The sequence below is a fragment of the Primulina eburnea genome, chromosome 5 (genome assembly GCF_022965805.1).
Source record: "Primulina eburnea isolate SZY01 chromosome 5, ASM2296580v1, whole genome shotgun sequence".
In the NCBI taxonomy this organism is placed as follows: domain Eukaryota; kingdom Viridiplantae; phylum Streptophyta; class Magnoliopsida; order Lamiales; family Gesneriaceae; genus Primulina; species Primulina eburnea.
Genome location: NC_133105.1, coordinates 10,727,287 through 10,748,670, shown reverse-complemented (window position 1 = coordinate 10,748,670; position 21,384 = coordinate 10,727,287). Strand labels below are relative to the sequence as shown.

Here is a 21,384-nt window from a genome sequence, read left to right as displayed (position 1 = left end):
GCTATTGGCAATGGATCAATTATTGAGGCATCATGCATATAATAATAATAATAATATACAAATTTCACTCCAAAGCAACACTCTAGTAGGAGCTCTCTTATCCCTTTTTTCCGGGGATATGAAATAACTTTTTTTATTATTATTTTATAACATGCAATTGATTACATAACACCATCAAACTATATAAATTAATCTACAAAATCATGTCGATCTCATTTATAGTGAAAAATAATATTTTTTATATTAAGAATAATAATTTTTATGGATCGATTTATAGATCGAATAATTGTATCATAAAATTGATTTGTCATATTGCTTACGAGAAATTTAATATCTGAAAAAATTGGAAAATACATATAATAAAATTGGTCTATACATAATTTTGATCATTAATCGTAATTTCATTTTTTTAATAAAATGATTTTATTTTACATATTTGGTATGTGCAAAAACTTGTGTGAGACGGTCTTACGGGTCGTATTTTGTGAGACATATCTCTTATTTGGATCATCAATGAAAAATATTATTTTTTAGACTGAGAGTATTACTTTTTATTGTAAATATCAATATGGTTGATCTGTCTCACAGATAAAGATTCAAAAGACCAACTATTTGATATGATTTTTGTCCCATTGGTGACATCTCATCAAATATTGATATATCTTTTGTATTTTGTCAGCATTTCGATAAAAATTAAAAAAACGAAAGAAAAAATAACAGGACTAAATTTTGATAATTTAGAGTAAAAAAAATATACAAATTCATAAGATCAATTTTTATAAATTCTTTAATAAAATGTGTGAAAAGTTAAAATCAAACAAACAAAAAAGGTATACTTGTCGATACATGATTGGTGGAATCTTGATAACCCAGCCAGCGCATCCCATGGGTAAGTGTGTGTGTATATCCGCATAAAGCCACACTCTCCACTTTCTTGATATTATTATTACAAACTCAAAAGACACCCAAGAAACCTCTCCCAAGCACACTCCTTTCCCTCTCAATTCCCACAATATTGTTCAAGAATCATTCAGACAGCGTGTAATAAATTAATTAGCGACGTCGATAAAGCGTTGTATCGACAGAATTATCCATGGAAGTCGGCCTGAATCTCAAGGAAACCGAGCTGTGTCTCGGCCTACCGGGCGGCGGTGGCGGCGAGAGTGATCCCATAAATATTAATGGGAAAAGAGGGTTTTTTGAGACTGTTGATCTGAAACTCAAACTACAGTCGAATGAATCAGATCTTAAGGAGAACTTGAAAAGTACTGTAAAACTAGAGAAGGATGTGCTTTCTCCGAAGGATCTCACCAAGCCACCTGCCAAGTAAGAAATTTAATTTTAATCATGTGTTAAAATCGTTATTTTATAGCATATTTTAGTATTTTGTTCGATTTTATGCATTTCTTGGAGAATTTTATTTATGCAATCCGATTTGAACTGGAGCACAGATATATAACATCACTTGCATGTTTTTTGTTGTACATATTTTCGAAAAATAAAGTTTATTTTTATAATTTTTGTGTCATCCAACCCCATGCTTCTTCAACATATGATGAAAATATAGAGAAATAAGACGATAGGGAATAATTCTATATGCAGGGCCCAAGTTGTGGGATGGCCACCAGTGCGATCCTTCCGCAAGAATATGATGGCTAATCAGAAAAGCAACAACGAGGAATCTTGTGAGAAGAAAGGGGCGGCGGCGTCCTTCGTGAAGGTTTCGATGGACGGAGCGCCGTACCTCCGTAAAGTGGACTTGAAAATGTACAAAAGCTATCAGGAACTCTCCGATGCATTGGCCAAAATGTTCAGTTCCTTCACCATGGGTATGTCGGTAGCTAGCATGGAATTTGATTTCTTATGTATAAAATTATATTGTGGTTTAATATTTAGTATAAATTGAATATATAAAAATAGGTAATTATGGGAGGCAAGGAATGATAGATTTTATGAATGAGAGGAAGTTGATGGATCTACTGAACAGCTCTGAATATGTTCCCTCATACGAAGATAAAGATGGGGACTGGATGCTCGTGGGTGATGTACCATGGGAGTAAGTTTCTTTCTTCTTTTATATATATATATATATATATATATATACCGTCTCACGGATCTTAATTTGTGAGACGGGTCAAGTCTACCCATATTCACAATAAAAAATTAATACTCTTAGCATAAAAATAATATTTTTTCATGGATGACTAAAATAAGAGATCCGTCTCACAAATACGACAGTTGACACAAGTTTTTGTCATTTTTAAAATAAATTTATAATCTTTTAATTTAATTTAATTTTTTTTGTTCTTGTTAACGCTGAAAAGTCCAATGAAAAACATATAATATATATATATATAGACACACACACACACAACACAAACACACATATGTATGTATAGGGTTATCGTCAAATTTATAATAATTTAATGATTGTGCAGGATGTTTGTTGATTCATGCAAGCGCCTTCGTATCATGAAGGGATCAGAAGCAATTGGTCTCGGTATGCTAATATTCTCTTACTTTTATATTTTAATTAATAATTTATTGCATAATTCATATCATAAATTCGGAACAAATTTATGTGAAGATAATTACAAAAAATAATCGATTTAATTATATATATAAAAGATTATATCAAAATTTATTATTCAATTTATTTAAAAAAGTTCCGAGTTTCATTTCTTCCACTCGACTTAGTCTTATCTAGTAGCTTTTAGATTTTGTGTCATCCAAAGAATTTTATCATCAATTTAAATTAAACCCTCCCTTCCATTATATATGTGTTCAAAGATACATACTACTCAGCAATAATTATTTTGCAATACATTTCAAAAATTCGGAATTAGTTTAGTTTTAGGAAAATCTAGATACTTAATCTTCGCGTGACAAAGATTTCGACGTATGATTTCCTTAATTTCGGTTTAGTACGATGTTTTTATATGACATATATACTGATCAGTTCCTAAATAGTATATTACATACATGTAGGAGTATTGAAAATTAATGAACAAATAACTAATACTAGATGCAAGGCACACCTATCGTGTGTAACATAATAAATAATTTTTTTTTTTGGAATTTCAAAAAAATTTCATGAATATAGATGCATAACATATTAGGCTATTTTTTTAAAAAGTTTTTTTATTTTTGGAATTCAAATTCAGCACCAAGAGCCATGGAGAAATGCAAGAGCAGGTGCTGAAACTACTTGTTCAGCATGGTTTGATCGAGCTCGAGTTCGGTTCGATGTTGTTTTTGTTTTGTTTTTTTTTTTTATATATGTTGTTTTTGTTTTTCGGTACGTGTCCAAAAAACTTGTACTTTATTGTAGTAATTAAGTAAATAGTTTTGGGAATTGTGGAACGAACAAGAAACAATGCAGCACTGATCTATATTGCCTAGTTTGTTTTATTAAATTTCTTCCATTTTTCTTTTCTTTAAGTGCCTCTAATTTGATGTAAATTCACCCTCTTTAAGGGAATATTTTATGTGATATATTCAATTAAATATAGTATATATATATACATACACATATATATAATTAAATCGGTAGTTTTTACGAAACGAAACTTATAATTTCGAATAAAAGTGGAACAAATATGTTGTATTCATAAGAGTAGGGATCTTGTGAACGGAGACGGTCTCACGAATCTGTGAGATTAGTTAATCATACCGATATTCACAATAAAAAGTAATACTTTTGCATAAAAAATAATACTTTTTGATGGATGACTCAAATAAGAGATCCGTCTCACAAAATACGACTCGTATCTCACATAAGTTTTTGCAGAGAGAATATAAAATTTTGTGAAAACTAAAGATATTATTTTTTTAAAAAATTAAATAAATACGTAAAAAGTATTGATTTCCATTAATTATTAAGGTGACCAACTAGATCATTATTGGAGGGAACAAGGCCATGTGAATGTTCATGTGATTATTCCTTTCTTTGCATTTTTTTTAATTATTATTACTCATTTTTATTATTTAATTTTAATAAATTAAATATTGTAATTTTTTTTATTTAATTTTATATTTATTTTGGCTTGTTCAATATGCGATGGTGGCCGATGCTGATAAATGTAAGTCAAAATAGATGGGCCCTTTGATGCGATGTGATATGATTTTAATTTTATAATGCGTGATGGTGGGGAGCATGCATGTGCATTATGTATTTTCCAGATTCCTCGAGCTTCATTTATTTTTACAAATTAATTTATGAGTAGGTTTTTTGTGAGACGGTCTCACGAATTTTTATCTGTGAGACGAGCAATCTTACCAATATGCACAGCAAAAAGTAATACTTTTAGCATAAAAAGTAATATTTTTTTGATAGATGACTCAAATAAGAGATCTGTATCGCAAAATACGAATCGTGAGATCGTCTCACACAAGTTTTTGCCTTAATTTATTGGGCAGATTTTGTTTCTGGTTTTATTTTTATTTATTTTTAGTAAAGTTATGTGTGGATGAATATTTTTGGAAAATAAAAGTTATAGTTATTTTCTGAACGAAAGTTTTCACTACGGAATTCAAATAATATGAATCGACAAAAATGTCCCTCTGCGTTTCGAAGAATTTACCTTTCGTCGTTCGTCGGTGGATCTCTGGCTTCTTCTCACCCACGATTTTGTTTGTCGATAGCTGGGAAAGTAGCCACGATTTATTCTTATAAGAATCGGTTTATATATATATATTTCGAATTTTTCATATTTAAACGTTTATTATCCAAATACCATTATTATTTTTTATTAATCATGATAGTTAAAAAATTTACTAAAAGCGTATTCATACACATATATACATCGTCTTTTACTTTTCAAGAATTATGCATATTATTATTATTATTATTATTATTGATACAAAATAAAACTAAGTGGACCGCCACATATGCATCTTTCTTTATTTTTTATAAAACTGAATCAACATATATTTAAATATATGTAAAATAATTATTTTAGAAAGATAAAATGATTAAAACTTATTTTGAAGATATATTATAAAAATAAATAAATTTTGTAAAAAATATAATTTACCGATTCACCACAATTTTGAAATTGACGTAAACCCTAATGAGACAGTTTCACGGATCATTTTTGTGATATGGTTCTCCAATCTGATCCAATTTATGAAAAATTATTATTTTTATGTTAATTTATTTTCACTGTAAGTATGGACCTTTTCGACTAGCCTTACCAATAAATACTTTATTTGTCTTGCAAATTAGTAAATTCCACATGTTTGGCATGTGACCTCACATCTCAATTTATTAAATATATAAACACGGCATTAAGTAAAAGAAAAACAAAAAATAAAAAATAATAAGAATAAAATGTCGCAATGTTGCAGCGTCCGCTATTGGTGATGGTGTTTTGTAGCATGACTCCAAAACGCCACCACTTGCATTACTTTCGAAAAAAATATATTTTTAAATTATTATTAAAAAACTCGTGTTAGTGGTATGCAGTCGTTGAGCTACCAAACTTAAATTCTTATCCTCTAAGTAAAATGAGTTTAATGGTGAATATGATCGAATCCACAAAGAACAAGATGTTTATTTCTTTCGAGAAAAGACAATTAAAAGAGGGATTTTTTGATAAAAACTAAATAAAATTCTAGAACTAGTTTAACATGTAAGAATAAATAGCTAATCAAAAGAAATATTTAATGAAATGTAAAATTTAATATTACCAAGCTTTGATTCAAAGGAGTTTCACTATTCAATTGTATCATTGTTCACCAGCTAACATATTATTTATTCATGTAGTTACAAGTAATTTAAATTAGAATTATAGGGATAGCCGCTAAAATTCTTGTGTTTTCCTAATTTAATTGACCAAATCCAGCATCTAGTCAAAACTTATCAATAACCAAACGGGCACGATAACGTTCCATATTAATTAAAAATGACATTTTCGTTTTGTGAAAACAGTCAATCCTAAAATCTAACAACTGAGATAACTACAATTGATAGATCTGAGTTTCGTGACTTATTTGGATTACATATGTTATGGTAGCACAACACATTTCATCTATCGCTACCCACGTTCCAATCATTTATGACAATTATGGATCACGAAATTTATGGACATCGCTATAAAATTATATATCGAATTAAATTGTCAGATTAGTCAACATACAATTTCATATAAATAAATAATAAAGCAACAAATACTTGAACAAACAAGAATATTAAATTGAAGTGCAAAAGGTTTCACAGTGAAAAATTGAAATAATAAAAATATATATTGAATTAGAAATAAAACTTAGCTTAAAGTTGTAGAGAGAATATAAGAAATTCTTGCGTCTCCTGAAGAGAGAAAATGAAGAATGAGAGTGGAATTCTATTTCGATCGATCAATTGTATGTCTCCTTTTGTACGTGTAGTGCTTATTGGTTTATGGAGAAAAGCCTACCAAAATTAAGGAAAACCTAATGTACATAAAATTCTACCAAATATATGATAGAGTTTTTATAAAATAAAATTCTGTCTTATCTGTATTTCTCCCTATAAGAAAAACCTCTCTAATTATTTTTCATAAATCAAATATCATTATTACGAGTCTAAAACTTGATATTATCTTTACAGTTTCGAAATTCAGACTCAGTTGTGCCAGCAGCAGAGGAGTAGTTACAAAACGTGATCACGCTTTGCGGAAAGTCTTTTTCTGAAATTTTTCTGCTTCAAGTCCTCCACAAGGTTCATATTGACAACTTTAATTGTGATATAAAATCATTTTATTTAGCTCATATTTATCTCAAGAACAGAAAAATTCCTCAACAACAAAATAACACAAAAATGTATCAATTTATCACGTAGGAAGTAGCAACGATGAGAAATATGACAACAAAAATATAAATTATTACGAGCCTATCAAAATCTCCCACACCTAAATCGTGTTTGTCCTCAAGCATAAAAAAGTCGAATTCATTATCTCAATTCTTTATCATTCTTCTGCTTTCTCTACTTATCCGTAAAAATTATCATACATCAGAACAATTTAATCGTTGAGCATTTAACATACCAACATCATGAACAATTGCTTCCATCAGAATGTGTAGACATTAAAATGCATTGGATCCAAACACTTCTCACAAGATTCGCTCATTTCACTCATAAGTGTCTGGATATATATCAAAGAAACGCTCATGTCAAAACACTCAAGATTTTTTAGCATAAACTTGCAAATATATCACATTCTTCCACCAAATGAATTGATTAAAATGCACAAACAATGACGATAAATGAGTTGTACTATGGCTACAGACCAGGTCGGAAGAAAGGCACAACGGGTTTATGAAACTAAAGAAAACATACACTTTTCACAAAAACAATCGCATCTGATAACAACTTCTTCAATCTAATTATAACATCAAATAATGTAGAAGAATCATTTCATTTTTTTTCTTTGCTCAATTTTTTTCTTTTTTTTTTGTTATCTTTCTTCTTTTTCTCTTTTTATTTTTTGGATGCATTATAGTTTATGGAAGTTCTAACCATCGTTCCGTGACAATATTGTGGGGACCCAGACGCTAATCAAGTTCTTAATCATCATTGGGACTAATTAATCAATTAAAACAGGGTCTAAAATTTTTTTTTTAAAATGCGGAACGTAGTGACATACAAACCTATATACATCTCAGTATATAAAATACAATACAAGTCTTGTACTGCATACATTCAAACTAACTACGGTTTAAACAACTAATGTCAAGTGTCCAACCCTATCTACAATCCAAGTCCGGAGCCTCCACTCTAATCTCGATCTCTCCTCATTTCCTGGACCCTGATCCTGTTCCACCTGTTATCAAGTACACATACAGACAAGACAACAGCCGGATAACTCCGGTGAGAATAAATCCCAATATAAATCAATGAAACATGCAATCATATAAACAATATAAAGCATGTAATCAGGTAACATGAATATGAATCCAAATCTGAAACATAAACAATATTAAATCAAACTGTCGACACATAATTCAGACTAGACTCAATCCTAGTCTAGGGATCCCGGTTTCCAGATGTGGTATTCCTATATCGAATTCCGTAAAGGATGGAACCATAATTTCTATTACTCGATATAACCAGTGCCCTGGTATTCCTATATCGAATTCCGTAATAGAAGAATTCCAATACCCTTTACTCGATATAACCAAATATGGTGTTCCTATATCGAATTCCGTAATAGATTCCATTACTCGATATAACCACACATCCAGTGTCCTGACCTAACCGTCAAGGACTGTAACTCTATCGCTAATATCCTATCTTGAGACATCGTGCAATGTGCCGTGGCGATCCCACCACTATCCGGCACTTCTGTCACAAGATAACTAGTCTAATATCTGTCATCTAATTTCAAGAGAACAAGTACATTAATCAATGTAATGTAAATATCCATGCAATAAAATAAAGTATGTGATTTAGGGAAACCCAAGTCTAAACCGACTCAAGTCCATCTCCCAATACCACATTGACTTATACCTTTCGTTGCAGTCTCGGTTTCCTGCTCAGTCGAAGTCCTGAATTCACAGTCTGTCTGGTAATCACAATATCAATAATCTCATATCAATATACCTCCCAAATCGATAACAATCTGATCAATCTGAATTTAATTCAAAATCAATGGCATAACAGTATCATTTCACTATTCCCGTCAATACCATCTCAACATCTATCAATTACAATCTATAACCCATATCCAATATAAACTGTAATCGATTCATAATCCAAATCTGTCCGGTATAAATCAATATACCCTAAAAATTCATAACAATTCCATAATCAGTCCGTTTCTTAATCTGACTTCGATTCTATGATGTCTATGATGTCAAGAACGTCATATATGAATTCCATTCAATTCTGACAATAGCATAATTTCAAAGCATGTGAAAACGTAGTAAAACTTACGTCAAGTTGTAGCCTACGTTGCTAGGAACTCGATACTGAAGTCGGATTTAAAATCAGACGGACGGATTTCTCAGAAAAGGCGTAAGGATTTTTCACAACTCTACAGAGACTTTTCTCAAATCTATTCTCTCGTTTCTGAGGATTAAAACGTTGGTATATATATATATACTTCGCTCATGCATTTAGCCACCCGGCACAATTTCGCTTTGCATGCCTCGCGCTCGGGCGGTAGTAACTTACCGCTCGGGCGCGTGCTCGGCGCTCGGGCGGTTAAGACTTACCGCCCGGGCGCGAGGGGTTCTGCCCTCTCTTGATAGATGCTGGCACTCGGGCGGTCACAATTTACCGCCCGGGCGCCACACTTTCTGCCCGAGACATTTCCTATTGAACTTTGGCGCTCGGGCGGTCATTTCTTACCGCTCGGGCGCCACTTGTTCTGTCCAAAGCTTGCACCCTTCATATCTAATTTTATTCGTGTCCCGATTAATCCTTTCGTAATCATATCACATTATAATTCAATAATTCTAGATTACTAGGATTAAATTTCCGGGCATTACATTTCTCCCCCCCTAAGATACGATTTCGTCCTCGAAATCACAAACTGTCAATCGTATTAATAAGGAGTATATATACAAAAACTGTATAAATATTTACATCAGTGAAACAATGCTGGGAATTCTTGTCTCATATCCGATTCAGTCTCCCAAGTGGCTTCTTCAACACCATGACGAGTCCATTGAACTTTCACAAGAGGAATCATCTTTGTTCTGCGCTGTTTTTCTTTACGATCGATAATCCGGATCGGCTTCTCGACATAACTCAATGTCTCATCCAGCTCAGTCTCGTCTGGTTGAATAACATGGGAATCATCAGGGAGATATTTCCGCAGCATTGATACATGAAAAACATCATGTATTCCAGATAATGAAGGCGGTAATGCTAGTCGATAGGCACGGTCTCCTATCTTCTCGAGAATCTCATAAGGACCCACGTATCGTGGAGACAATTTCCCTTTCTTCCCAAATCGCACAACACCCCTGAAAGGAGAAATCTTCAGGAATACTCGGTCTCCTGCCTCAAATACCAACGGTCGTCGTCTGAGGTTGGCATATTTGGCTTGTCGGTCCTGAGCTGCCCTCATTTTCTTCTGAATCAACTTTACTTTTTCATTCATATCTCTGATCATGTCAGGTCCAGTCTCAGGAACTTCAGAGATATAATCCCAGTAAAGAGGCGATCGACATTTCTTTCCGTACAACGCTTCGAATGGAGCCATCTCAATACTTGTTTGATAGCTATTGTTGTACGAAAACTCGCAAAGAGGCAATGCATCTTGCCAATTAGTGCTAAAATCCAGCACTACAGCTCTCAGCATATCTTCTAATGTCTGGATTGTACGTTCTGACTGTCCGTCAGTTTGTGGATGATATGCGGTACTCAAATGCAACTTCGTACCGAGAGCTTGCTGCAAACTCTGCCAGAAGTGCGAAGTAAACCGAGAATCACGGTCTGAAACAATCGACTTCGGCACTCCGTGCAGTCTGACAACTTCCTTGACGTAGATATCGGCCATCTGATCGTATCTGTAGGTCATCTTGTATGGAATGAAACATGCCGATTTGGTCAATCGATCAATCACGACCCAAATCGCATCATAACCTCGGGAGGATCTCGGTAATTGTGTCACAAAATCCATGGAAATATGATCCCATTTCCATTCAGGAATAGACAAACTCTGTAACAATCCTCCTGGTTTCTTTCGTTCAGCCTTCACCTGTTGGCAATTCAGACACTTTGATACAAATGTAGCAATGTCTGCTTTCATTTGTTGCCACCAATATTGTGTCTTCAAATCATTATACATTTTCCTGCCACCAGGATGAATGCTAAATCGACTGTTGTGTGCTTCTGTCAGTATCCGCTGTCTCAACTCCGAAACATTCGGTACAACAAGACGATTATTCACATACAAAGTACCATTTTGGACCTGATATTCTGACCGATGTCCAGCTTTGACCAAAGCAATCGACTTCTGCACATTCTGATCAACTCTTTGAGCCGCTTTAATTTTCAAAATCAGCTCTGGTTCCGCTTGAATAGTATATAATCTCATTGGTCTCTGATCTGTCTCAAATACTAATCCAGACAAACAGCAGTTTTCAATCAAATTCGAAACACCTATCGTCGATAAGGATAGTGCACATACCTTTCGACTCAGCGCATCAGCTGCTGCGTTGGATTTCCCTGGATAGTATTTAATCTCACAATCAAAGTCTTTCAATAAATCCAGCCATCTTCGCTGTCTCATATTCAACTCTGATTGGGAAAACAGATATTTCAAGCTTTTATGATCAGAATAAATTTCGAATTTCTCACCGTACAGATAATGTCGCCATATCTTTAATGCAAAGACTATAGCTGCCAATTCAAGATCATGAATTGGATATCGAGTTCATGGGGTTTCAGCTGTCTCGAGGCATAAGCAATCACATGCCCCCGTTGCATCAATACACAACCCAATCCTCGGTGAGATGCATCGCAGTAAACAACAAATCCACCAGTGCTTGAAGGAATCGTCAACACATGAGCACTGGTCAATCTCTTCTTTAGCTCAAGAAAACTGGTCTCACATTCCTCAGACCAGACAAATGGAGCATTTTTCTGAGTTAGCTGAGTAATTGGTTTGGCAATACTCGAGAAATCTTGAATAAAGCGGCGATAATACCCCGCCAAACCCATAAAACTACGAATTTCTGGTACAGATGTCGGTCTTGGCCAAGAAATCACTGCCTCAACCTTACTGGGATCAACTGATATACCATCTCCGGATATAATATGTCCCAAAAATATCGCCTGTTTCAACCAGAACTCGCATTTCGACAATTTAGCATACAATTTCTCAGCCCTCAAAATTCTCAACACAGTCCTCAGATGATTAGCATGTTCAATCATATTCTTCGAATAAATCAATATATCATCAATGAATATGATAACAAAATCATCCAACTATTTCTGAAAGACGCGGTTCATCAATCCAATAAATACCGCTGGTGCATTCGTCAATCCAAATGGCATGACAAAAAATTCATAGTGTCCATACCTGGTTCCAAATGCAGTCTTTGAGATATCAGAGTCCCTGACTCTCAGTTGATGGTATCCCGATCTCAGATCGATCTTGGAATATACAGATGAACCCTGCAGCTGATCAAATAAATCATCAATACGAGGCAATGGGTATTTATTCTTTACCGTTGCTTTGTTCAGCTGCCGGTAGTCGATACAAAGTCTCATCGACCCGTCTTTCTTTCTCACGAACAGTACTGGAGCACCCCAAGGAGATACACTCGGTCTGATATATCCCTTGGCCAGTAAATCCTCCAACTGTTCTTTCAACTCCTTCAATTCGATTGGTGCCATCCGGTAAGGAGCCCTCGAAATCGGAACTGTTCCTGGCATCAATTCAATGCTGAAGTCTATTTCTCGAATCGGAGGTAATCCAGGAATCTCATCCGGGAAGACATCAGCAAATTCACACACCACTGGCAAATCCGCCAATGATGGACTCGGTTTCAGTAAATCAATTGAATATACCAGGAATCCTTCCGCTCCTTTCTGCAATAATCGTGTCATATTCATTGCAGATATCAAAGGAATTCTAGAACGAGAACCCTTACCATAAAATTTCCACTCTTCAGCCCTCTCAGGTCTGAATCGAACTATCTTGTGGAAACAATCGACTGTAGCCCTGTACTTGGTCAATGTATCAATACCGATAATACAGTCAAAGTCAGATATCCCAAGCACAATACAGTCCAACTCAATTGTATGCCCATCGTACTGCAGTTTACAAGATTTAACAGACTTCACTGATATTAATCCTGTCCCTAACGGAGAAGATATCGACACTACCGCAGACAATGACTCAATAGGTAATGCACGACTCAATGCAAACCTCTCAGAAATAAAAGTATGCGATGCACCAGTATCAATCAAAACATATGCAGGATAACCAGAAATAAAACAGTTACCTGCAACTACATCATCAGGTGCATCCTGTGCCTGCTCCTCAGTCAGGGCAAACACTCTGGCCTGCTGTCTCGGAGGCTGGCTCGCGCTCTGGCTTCCTCCGGGCCTCTGCTGTGACTGAGTAGACGGTGCTGGCTGAAAAGTATGGACAGCTGAGGGTCGTCTACCTGTCTGAACTGCTGATCCAGATGACTCAGCTGCCTGGGATCCCTGGGTACTCCTCTGTGGGCACACTCGAGCAAAGTGTCCCTGCTGTCTACAGATACGACAGCTGCCAACCACTCCTCGGCACTGATCTGTGGAATGCCTCCCTCCACAAGTACCACAGTACGGTCCTGTATAACTCTGGCCCTGACCGGTCTGTCTAGAGCCACTCGAACTAGACGAGCTAGTTCCTGATTTCTTGAATTGCTTTCCTCTGGCCTTCAAGAAATCCTTCTTCCCACTACCACTGCCGCTTTCAAATCGAGGAGCTGGTTGTTGCTGTCCCTGTACTGGAAGCACAAAAGAAGCCTCTCTCTGTCTCATCAGTCCTGCTTCGGCTCCCTTGGCTCTATTCAAGGCATCGGTGAAATTATTTGGCCTTCCGGTATTCACCAGGGTAAAGATTTCTGGATTCAGGCCATTTATGAACTGGTCTGCAACGGCCTCATCATGCTCAGCGACATGGGGAGCGAATCGAAGTAGTGTAGAGAACTTAGCCACGTAGTCCTCAATGTTTAATTGGCCCTGTTTCAAGTTTGCAAATTCGGCTCCCTTGTCCTTCCTATACGATACTGGGAAGAACCGCAGATAAAATTCAGTCTTAAACACATTCCAGGTAATGGCCGTACCTCGTTGTTCCAATGCCCGTTTCGTCGTGATCCACCAATGTTTAGCAACGTCATGCAATTGGTGTATTATCAGTTTTGCCCTCTTTTCCTCCGTATACTCCAACGAGTCAAACAGTGATTCAATGTCGTCCAACCAACTCTCACATTCCACGGAGTTCTCCGTACCTTTCAAGGTCGGTGGATGAAATGACTGAAACCTTTTCAGCAATTTCTCCATTGCTGTAGGTGTCACATCCATGGGAGGATTTGAGGTACTCCCCTGTTCTGGCATTCTTCTCGGAGGCATATCTGATAACCAAAAGGGTTAGCAATTCCAACAATAATCCTGTTTCAAGCCCCCTCGGATCATCTTACAGCTGATCCATTCCAATAATATACAATACCATATCAATAGCAGATAAGTCAGATAACATGTATTAAAACAGGAATCATGCTAGCAATCAAAAGCAGGAAAGAAAATCAATCTACCCCGCTCACTAGCTTCTATCTCAGTCTAAGGGATCTATGGCTCTGATACCACCTGTTGTGGGGACCCGGACGCTAATCAAGTTCTTAATCATCATTGGGACTAATTAATCAATTAAAACAGGGTCTAAAATTTTTTTTTTAAAATGCGGAACGTAGTGACATACAAACCTATATACATCTCAGTATATAAAATACAATACAAGTCCTGTACTGCATACATTCAAACTAACTACGGTTTAAACAACTAATGTCAAGTGTCCAACCCTATCTACAATCCAAGTCCGGAGCCTCCACTCTAATCTCGATCTCTCCTCATTTCCTGGACCCTGATCCTGTTCCACCTGTTGTCAAGTACACATACAGACAAGACAACAGCCGGATAACTCCGGTGAGAATAAATCCCAATATAAATCAATGAAACATGCAATCATATAAACAATATAAAGCATGTAATCAGGTAACATGAATATGAATCCAAATCTGAAACATAAACAATATTAAATCAAACTGTCAACACATAATTCAGACTAGACTCAATCCTAGTCTAGGGATCCCGGTTTCCAGATGTGGTATTCCTATATCGAATTCCGTAAAGGATGGAACCATAATTTCTATTACTCGATATAACCAGTGCCCTGGTATTCCTATATCGAATTCCGTAATAGAAGAATTCCAATACCCTTTACTCGATATAACCAAATATGGTGTTCCTATATCGAATTCCGTAATAGATTCCATTACTCGATATAACCACACATCCAGTGTCCTGACCTAACCGTCAAGGACTGTAACTCTATCGCTAATATCCTATCTTGAGACATCGTGCAATGTGCCGTGGCGATCCCACCACTATCCGGCACTTCTGTCACAAGATAACTAGTCTAATATCTGTCATCTAATTTCAAGAGAACAAGTACATTAATCAATGTAATGTAAATATCCATGCAATAAAATAAAGTATGTGATTTAGGGAAACCCAAGTCTAAACCGACTCAAGTCCATCTCCCAATACCACATTGACTTATACCTTTCGTTGCAGTCTCGGTTTCCTGCTCAGTCGAAGTCCTGAATTCACAGTCTGTCTGGTAATCACAATATCAATAATCTCATATCAATATACCTCCCAAATCGATAACAATCTGATCAATCTGAATTTAATTCAAAATCAACGGCATAACAGTATCATTTCACTATTCCCGTCAATACCATCTCAACATCTATCAATTACAATCTATAACCCATATCCAATATAAACTGTAATCGATTCATAATCCAAATCTGTCCGGTATAAATCAATATACCCTAAAAATTCATAACAATTCCATAATCAGTCCGTTTCTTAATCTGACTTCGATTCTATGATGTCTATGATGTCAAGAACGTCATATATGAATTCCATTCAATTCTGACAATAGCATAATTTCAAAGCATGTGAAAACGTAGTAAAACTTACGTCAAGTTGTAGCCTACGTTGCTAGGAACTCGGTACTGAAGTCGGATTTATAATCAGACGGACGGATTTCTCAGAAAAGGCGTAAGGATTTTTCACAACTCTACAGAGACTTTTCTCAAATCTATTCTCTCGTTTATGAGGATTAAAACGTTGGAATATATATATATATATATACTTCGCGCATGCATTTAGCCACCTGGCACAATTTCGCTTTGCATGCCTCGCGCTCGGGCGGTAGTAACTTACCGCTCGGGCGCGTGCTCGGCGCTCGGGCGGTTAAGACTTACCGCCCGGGCGCGAGGGGTTCTGCCCTCTCCTGATAGATGCTGGCGCTCGGGCGGTCACAATTTACCGCCCGGGCGCCACACTTTCTGCCCGAGACATTTCCTATTGAACTTTGGCGCTCGGGCGGTCATTTCTTACCGCTCGGGCGCCACTTGTTCTGTCCAAAGCTTGCACCCTTCATATCTAATTTTATTTCGTGTCCCGATTAATCCTTTCGTAATCATATCACATTATAATTCAATAATTCTAGATTACTAGGATTAAATTTCCGGGCATTACAAATATGCAGTTATTTACTAATTGAATATTTTTTTTGAAAATATTATGTAAAAGATTTACATATGAAAAAATCAAGCTACCAAATCAAAACAGAAAAAAAAATATATAAATGGGAAATTAAAATCGAAGTTAACGTGTTGATAATAAATATATCTTGCTGTGTTATGCATACAACCTTTGCTCTTTACAATATACGACATCAGTACAATATTCCAATACAATCTTAAAATATTAACTCAATCAACAATGGAGTAAACCCTGAATTACAAGTCTAAACCATCTAATCCATTCAACGAAACCGGCCCTAAACCATCACCTTTTAAAGTAGCTAGAACTCGAAAATCCCTCCACATATCCTCTATCCACCTCACAGCATAAATCATGAAACGAACCACAACACCATTCTCAATCTTGGATGAATCGTCCCTCTGGTAAAGGTTTTCCCCCGAAACATAGTGGTAATCCGGCATCAACTGAGCTGACAAATAAACTATGTTCATGGGTCCGCATTTTAGAAAGATACCATTATGTTGCACTGATCGAACGATCCCAGTCATTACTTCTCCTTGCACGGGTATGAAGGTCCGGCAGTGGAAATCTACCGGAAAAAGGACGTGCTGCGAAGAGAAATTAGTATCTTCTTGCCCTATGCTACGTAGTTTGGTTACTGCAAGAAAGTATCCATGTTCGGATGCCTTAATATTAGATAGCTGCTTTAAAAGGCGATTTACAATAACACTTACTAGAACCTCTCTGTTTTTGTCCAGGTTGTTAACTGGAACCGCCACTTTTAAGGTAAATATCCCTTCATGCAGCATACTGGTGACCTACATGAACAGATACTATAAATGAATAAAATCCCCGGGCGGTAATGTATTAAATGAATAATATTAGTCGACAACAAAGTTCGGATGCTTTGTTATGTAAAATCTTCCTATTCAAGTTGAAAAACATAGATATAGACACGGGCAAAAAAACACTGCTTGAAATAGTCATATTAAAAACAATGTGAATTCACGCAAGAACGTCGTCAAATTTCAAACATTTAAAAAAGTCACAAAAGTAATGATCCACTTTAAAAGAGTGCCGATAGATATGTGCTCCCAAGTCAGCTGTTAATCAAGGGAAGTAAATTTGTAGATTTGCAAGTGTAAACCCAATATTCTACTGATGTACCTACAGCTGTAAATATCATAATCGTGTAACTCAAACATCTTAAAGTGTACAATGGATCAAGTATTAGCTGAGAGCTTTAACATAGTCCGAGGGAAGAACATTAATTGGTCGTGTATTACGCTATTAGCCGATGATATATATATGGGCACACGGTGTATTGCTATTATAAATCAAGACATTGGGATTGGACTTGTAAATCGATTCATAACCTTTCGAGCACAACCATCAAAAACCATTGAAACTAGGACCTAACCAGTGATTTTGACTCAGGTTATCAACCATAAGGTAGGGTCGTGTCCATATAAAGAACATTACAGATTGAATTACCAGCGTAAAACAAATCTTTTATACCGTATAAGAGCTCAAACGCAAAGTTTTCATCGCTGTCACACTGACACATGTTCGATATTATTTATCATCACAACCCAATAAAAAAGGTGTGGTCATTTTGGGATCGTTCGAATTTGACTAAGAAAACTCCAAAAGATCAACAGCTATAACTAGTTAAACTGACTCATTAGAAGATATCAACTGCCAGAGGCTTATGATTCAAAATATAGAAACAACCAACTTATTCTATGAAATATATATGGCTGATCTGAACCAGGGAAAATTCGATGCTGCCCGTGCAGGCACTGCCTGCACGGGCAGATCCAAGGGCCAGAAAATTTCTGGCCCATTTTATTTTTTTTTTAAAAAAAATTCCACCCCCATGATTGAATCTTGACTGCCCCCACACCCAGGATCGACTCTACCCTGAACCAGATTTGATAAGCAAAAATTCGAAACACTGCACAATTTCTTGTTCATCTTCCTAGGAATCAATTTTTATTTTATTTTAGTTTTACTGATTCATAAAGCAGAAGAATTAAAATCCTCGATTTAAGCAATCACATAAACAGTGAAAACAAAATCAAAATTATATATGTATCCACACCAATATGAAACATAGTTCGAGACTAGAGCACAATTCACACGACCACATCAAAGGCAAATCAATACAGGGGATCCATGGATTTTGTTGAGAAAGATGAATTCACATCTTGAATCCACGATTTAATAGAAAATAATTGCTCAATAAAAAAAAACAAAATTGCAAGCAATTCCTCATAAATCTACATGCCAATTGAGAAACAAGATAAAATTATAGCCATAAATGAAAAATCATCGATCACCCACTAAACGGAATGAAGCAAAATCCATGAAAAAACAGACAGGAGATCTAAAATCTCAACGAAATCAGCATAAAAAAAATACTCGAAAGACGCATACTGAGCTACTCTTACACGTGTAAAATCTTACTCCGATGAAGAAACGACTGTACCTGAAATGGAAATGCGGCTGAATTTCTGACAACAGACTCAGACTCAGACCCGTTAATCTTTTGAAGGGCGTGTGGCTGCCCGACCCGTTAAAGTTTAAATTCATGCCCGACTCAAATAATTCCCAAAATTTAACGAGTTGAAACCATGTTTTCATAATCTTCAATCGATCGGACCAAAAATCATTATATTATATAAAATAACACTATAATATAATAAATAATATATTTAAATTTTAAATATTTTAAACATGTATATATAAATAATAATATTTATTTAAATTTAATATCTAAACCATGTACATATAATAAAATGTAATAAAAATCATATATTTTTATCAGATCTAAAACATTTATTTTTTAACTTCATATATTTTATCATAATTTTTAATATTTTGTACTGAATTTCGTCCGGAAAAATACACGTTGGCCCAAAGAATACATGAACATTTTTTAGAGCCTAGTACTGTAGAAAATAACATATTTAACTATTACGATGAGGATTTATTGATTATTTACAATACAACCGATTCTGATTTTCATTTTTGAAAAACGGAAGTTGTCCACACCCGGCGGTGTTTATATTTGGTGAAAAACAAGTTGTATATTGTTCATATTTGAATATAATATTAAACTTGTCAACTTAAAAATAAATGAGTAGGTCTCTTGTGAGACGGTCTCACGAATCTTTATCTGTGACACAGGTCAACCCTACCGATATTCACAATAAAAAGTAAAAAAATTTCATGGATGACCCAAATAAAATATTTGTCTCACAAAATACGATCCGTGAGACCGTTTCACACAAGTTTTTGTCAATACTAGTGGATATGCTACATAATCGAGAATATATTGTTCATAACAGGGCTAAAAAATTTGGAACACTAAGATTAAACTTGTCAAACTTAAAATAAATTAGGTTCGAAGTGTCCAGATTCAGAATCAATATAGAACAATTTCGGATATTTGCGACACAAATACATAGGGTTTTGGCCTTTGGGTACGAAAAACTCATTTTGCGCATACGCCGACAATGTTATACTGACATGGGGCAATGACTGTTGTCACAACATGTGATCTCATTGAATAATGAACAATGCATTATTTTCTTATATTTTTCAAAGTAGTGCAAATGACATTAGACGAACAAAATCAATGAAATTGACAAATAATTCACACGACAATGAGAACTCATTAGAAAAACCATATTGTTTGTTGTGCATCAAATCATAACATCTTTGTATCTGTGCGCAAAATGAGTTTCTTGTACCCTAAACCATGTGTTTGTGAAGCAAATATATGAAATTTTTCTGTGATGATTATGAATTTTTCCGAATCCGGAACACTTCGAACCTAATTTATTTTAGGTTGTCCATCTTAGTTGCCCAAAATTTTAACCCAAAACTCTAAAAATCGATGCTCAATTATGTAGCATATGTACTTGATATTGTTAATGTTGTTGGTTTCTCAAGCCGAATTTAAAAAAAAAATGATATTTTACGGAAGCTTGGCATAGATCGAATCGTATAAAACAACATTTTCCACCAAAATGTTGAACGATTAATACCTATATTAATTTAATAAATAATCAACAAGAGAAAAGATATATCTTTGTCGAATGATGTTGAAAATACTTTGAGTTAAAATACCGTAATTCTTCCACGCCTACTCTCTCGAACCAACGAACTGACGTGTAGAGGCCCGGAATTCGTATTTGAAAATTTGCGGAATAATTTAAAATTTTCTCTTTAAATAAATAAAATGTATCTGTTAGACTTAATTTTGTTGTGGAGATGCTAGTAAAAACCAATATATGCTGGCTTAAGTACAAAACCGTAGATGTAAATAAGCAGAACTAAAACCAGTAGCAGCACTTATCAAGTACTGCTTAATGTACTTAACAAATGACTTCTTAGCTAAAACCAAAACCAGAAGGAATACAAAACTCGAAATAAACACTAGCAGAATTTTGCGAATCTCAAGTCTTTAAATAGTACCGTTGATCTATTAACGTAATACTAGCATTTATTGCTTCATTAAATGCCATTAATTGTTGTATGAGAATATTTAAGACGGCTTACCATTTTTGGTATGAACTGAGACTCATTGCTTTAATGTATTCTGCAGGGTCCATTTTCAGCAATGAAGCTGAACCACTGAAAAGTCAAAAGAGCCGTTCAGATTTTAGAACGTTGGATAAAGCCTATATATGAAGGCGAAGGACTTTTCAAGAAACAGAAGTGAACGAATCTCAATCAGAAAAATTTCATTCTAGCATCGCTAGAACTTTCAGTTATCTCAAAAGCTCAACACGCAGCACACGCTTCATTGCATACATTTGATCATTTGAGATCATATTGTGCTATTTTGTTATCTCTTCTTAAGCTATTCACTTCACTATCTCATTAATAGAAGAATTTGTAACTGGAAAAGAGTCATTTCCAGAACTTAAGATCATTCAAGTAGTTGAGTTATAAAACTAAGAGGGTAAGTCCTGTTGAAGTGGGTGTGTACAACTGCTGTACTGTATTCACCAAATTCTTTTAGTGATACCTTCTGGAAACAGAAGAAGGGGAGATGTAGAAGATTCATCTTCGAACTTCCAGAAACAAATTATGTGCCATCTACT

The 21,384-nt window shown here is 35.3% G+C and overlaps 2 protein-coding genes across 7 annotated transcripts; one reads left to right on the top strand and one right to left on the bottom strand.

The window, feature by feature from the left end:
• The first annotated feature begins 928 nt into the window (after positions 1 to 928).
• LOC140832984 (auxin-responsive protein IAA14-like) lies at positions 929 to 3,437 on the top strand. Of its 2 annotated transcripts, none has more exons than XM_073197334.1 (5): positions 929 to 1,326; positions 1,603 to 1,829; positions 1,921 to 2,056; positions 2,439 to 2,581; positions 2,852 to 3,232. In XM_073197334.1, exons 1-5 carry the CDS (start codon positions 1,094 to 1,096, stop codon positions 2,884 to 2,886), a joined length of 774 nt encoding a protein of 257 aa, XP_073053435.1. In that variant the 5' UTR covers positions 929 to 1,093; the 3' UTR covers positions 2,887 to 3,232. The 2 variants fall into 2 exon arrangements, with proteins under 2 accessions (XP_073053435.1, XP_073053436.1); XM_073197335.1 differs by having other exon boundaries at positions 930 to 1,326; positions 2,439 to 2,500; positions 3,165 to 3,437.
• A 12,925-nt stretch (positions 3,438 to 16,362) lies between these two features.
• LOC140832983 (DNA-directed RNA polymerase V subunit 7-like) lies at positions 16,363 to 18,892 on the bottom strand. 5 transcript variants are annotated; one of them, XM_073197328.1, is made up of 2 exons: positions 18,707 to 18,892; positions 16,363 to 17,085 (listed from the first exon to the last, which is right to left on the bottom strand). In XM_073197328.1, exons 1-2 carry the CDS (start codon positions 18,860 to 18,862, stop codon positions 16,522 to 16,524), a joined length of 720 nt encoding a protein of 239 aa, XP_073053429.1. In that variant the 5' UTR covers positions 18,863 to 18,892; the 3' UTR covers positions 16,363 to 16,521. The 5 variants fall into 5 exon arrangements, with proteins under 5 accessions (XP_073053429.1, XP_073053430.1, XP_073053432.1 ...); XM_073197329.1 differs by having other exon boundaries at positions 18,737 to 18,892; XM_073197331.1 differs by having other exon boundaries at positions 18,759 to 18,879.
• Positions 18,893 to 21,384: the final 2,492 nt, after the last annotated feature.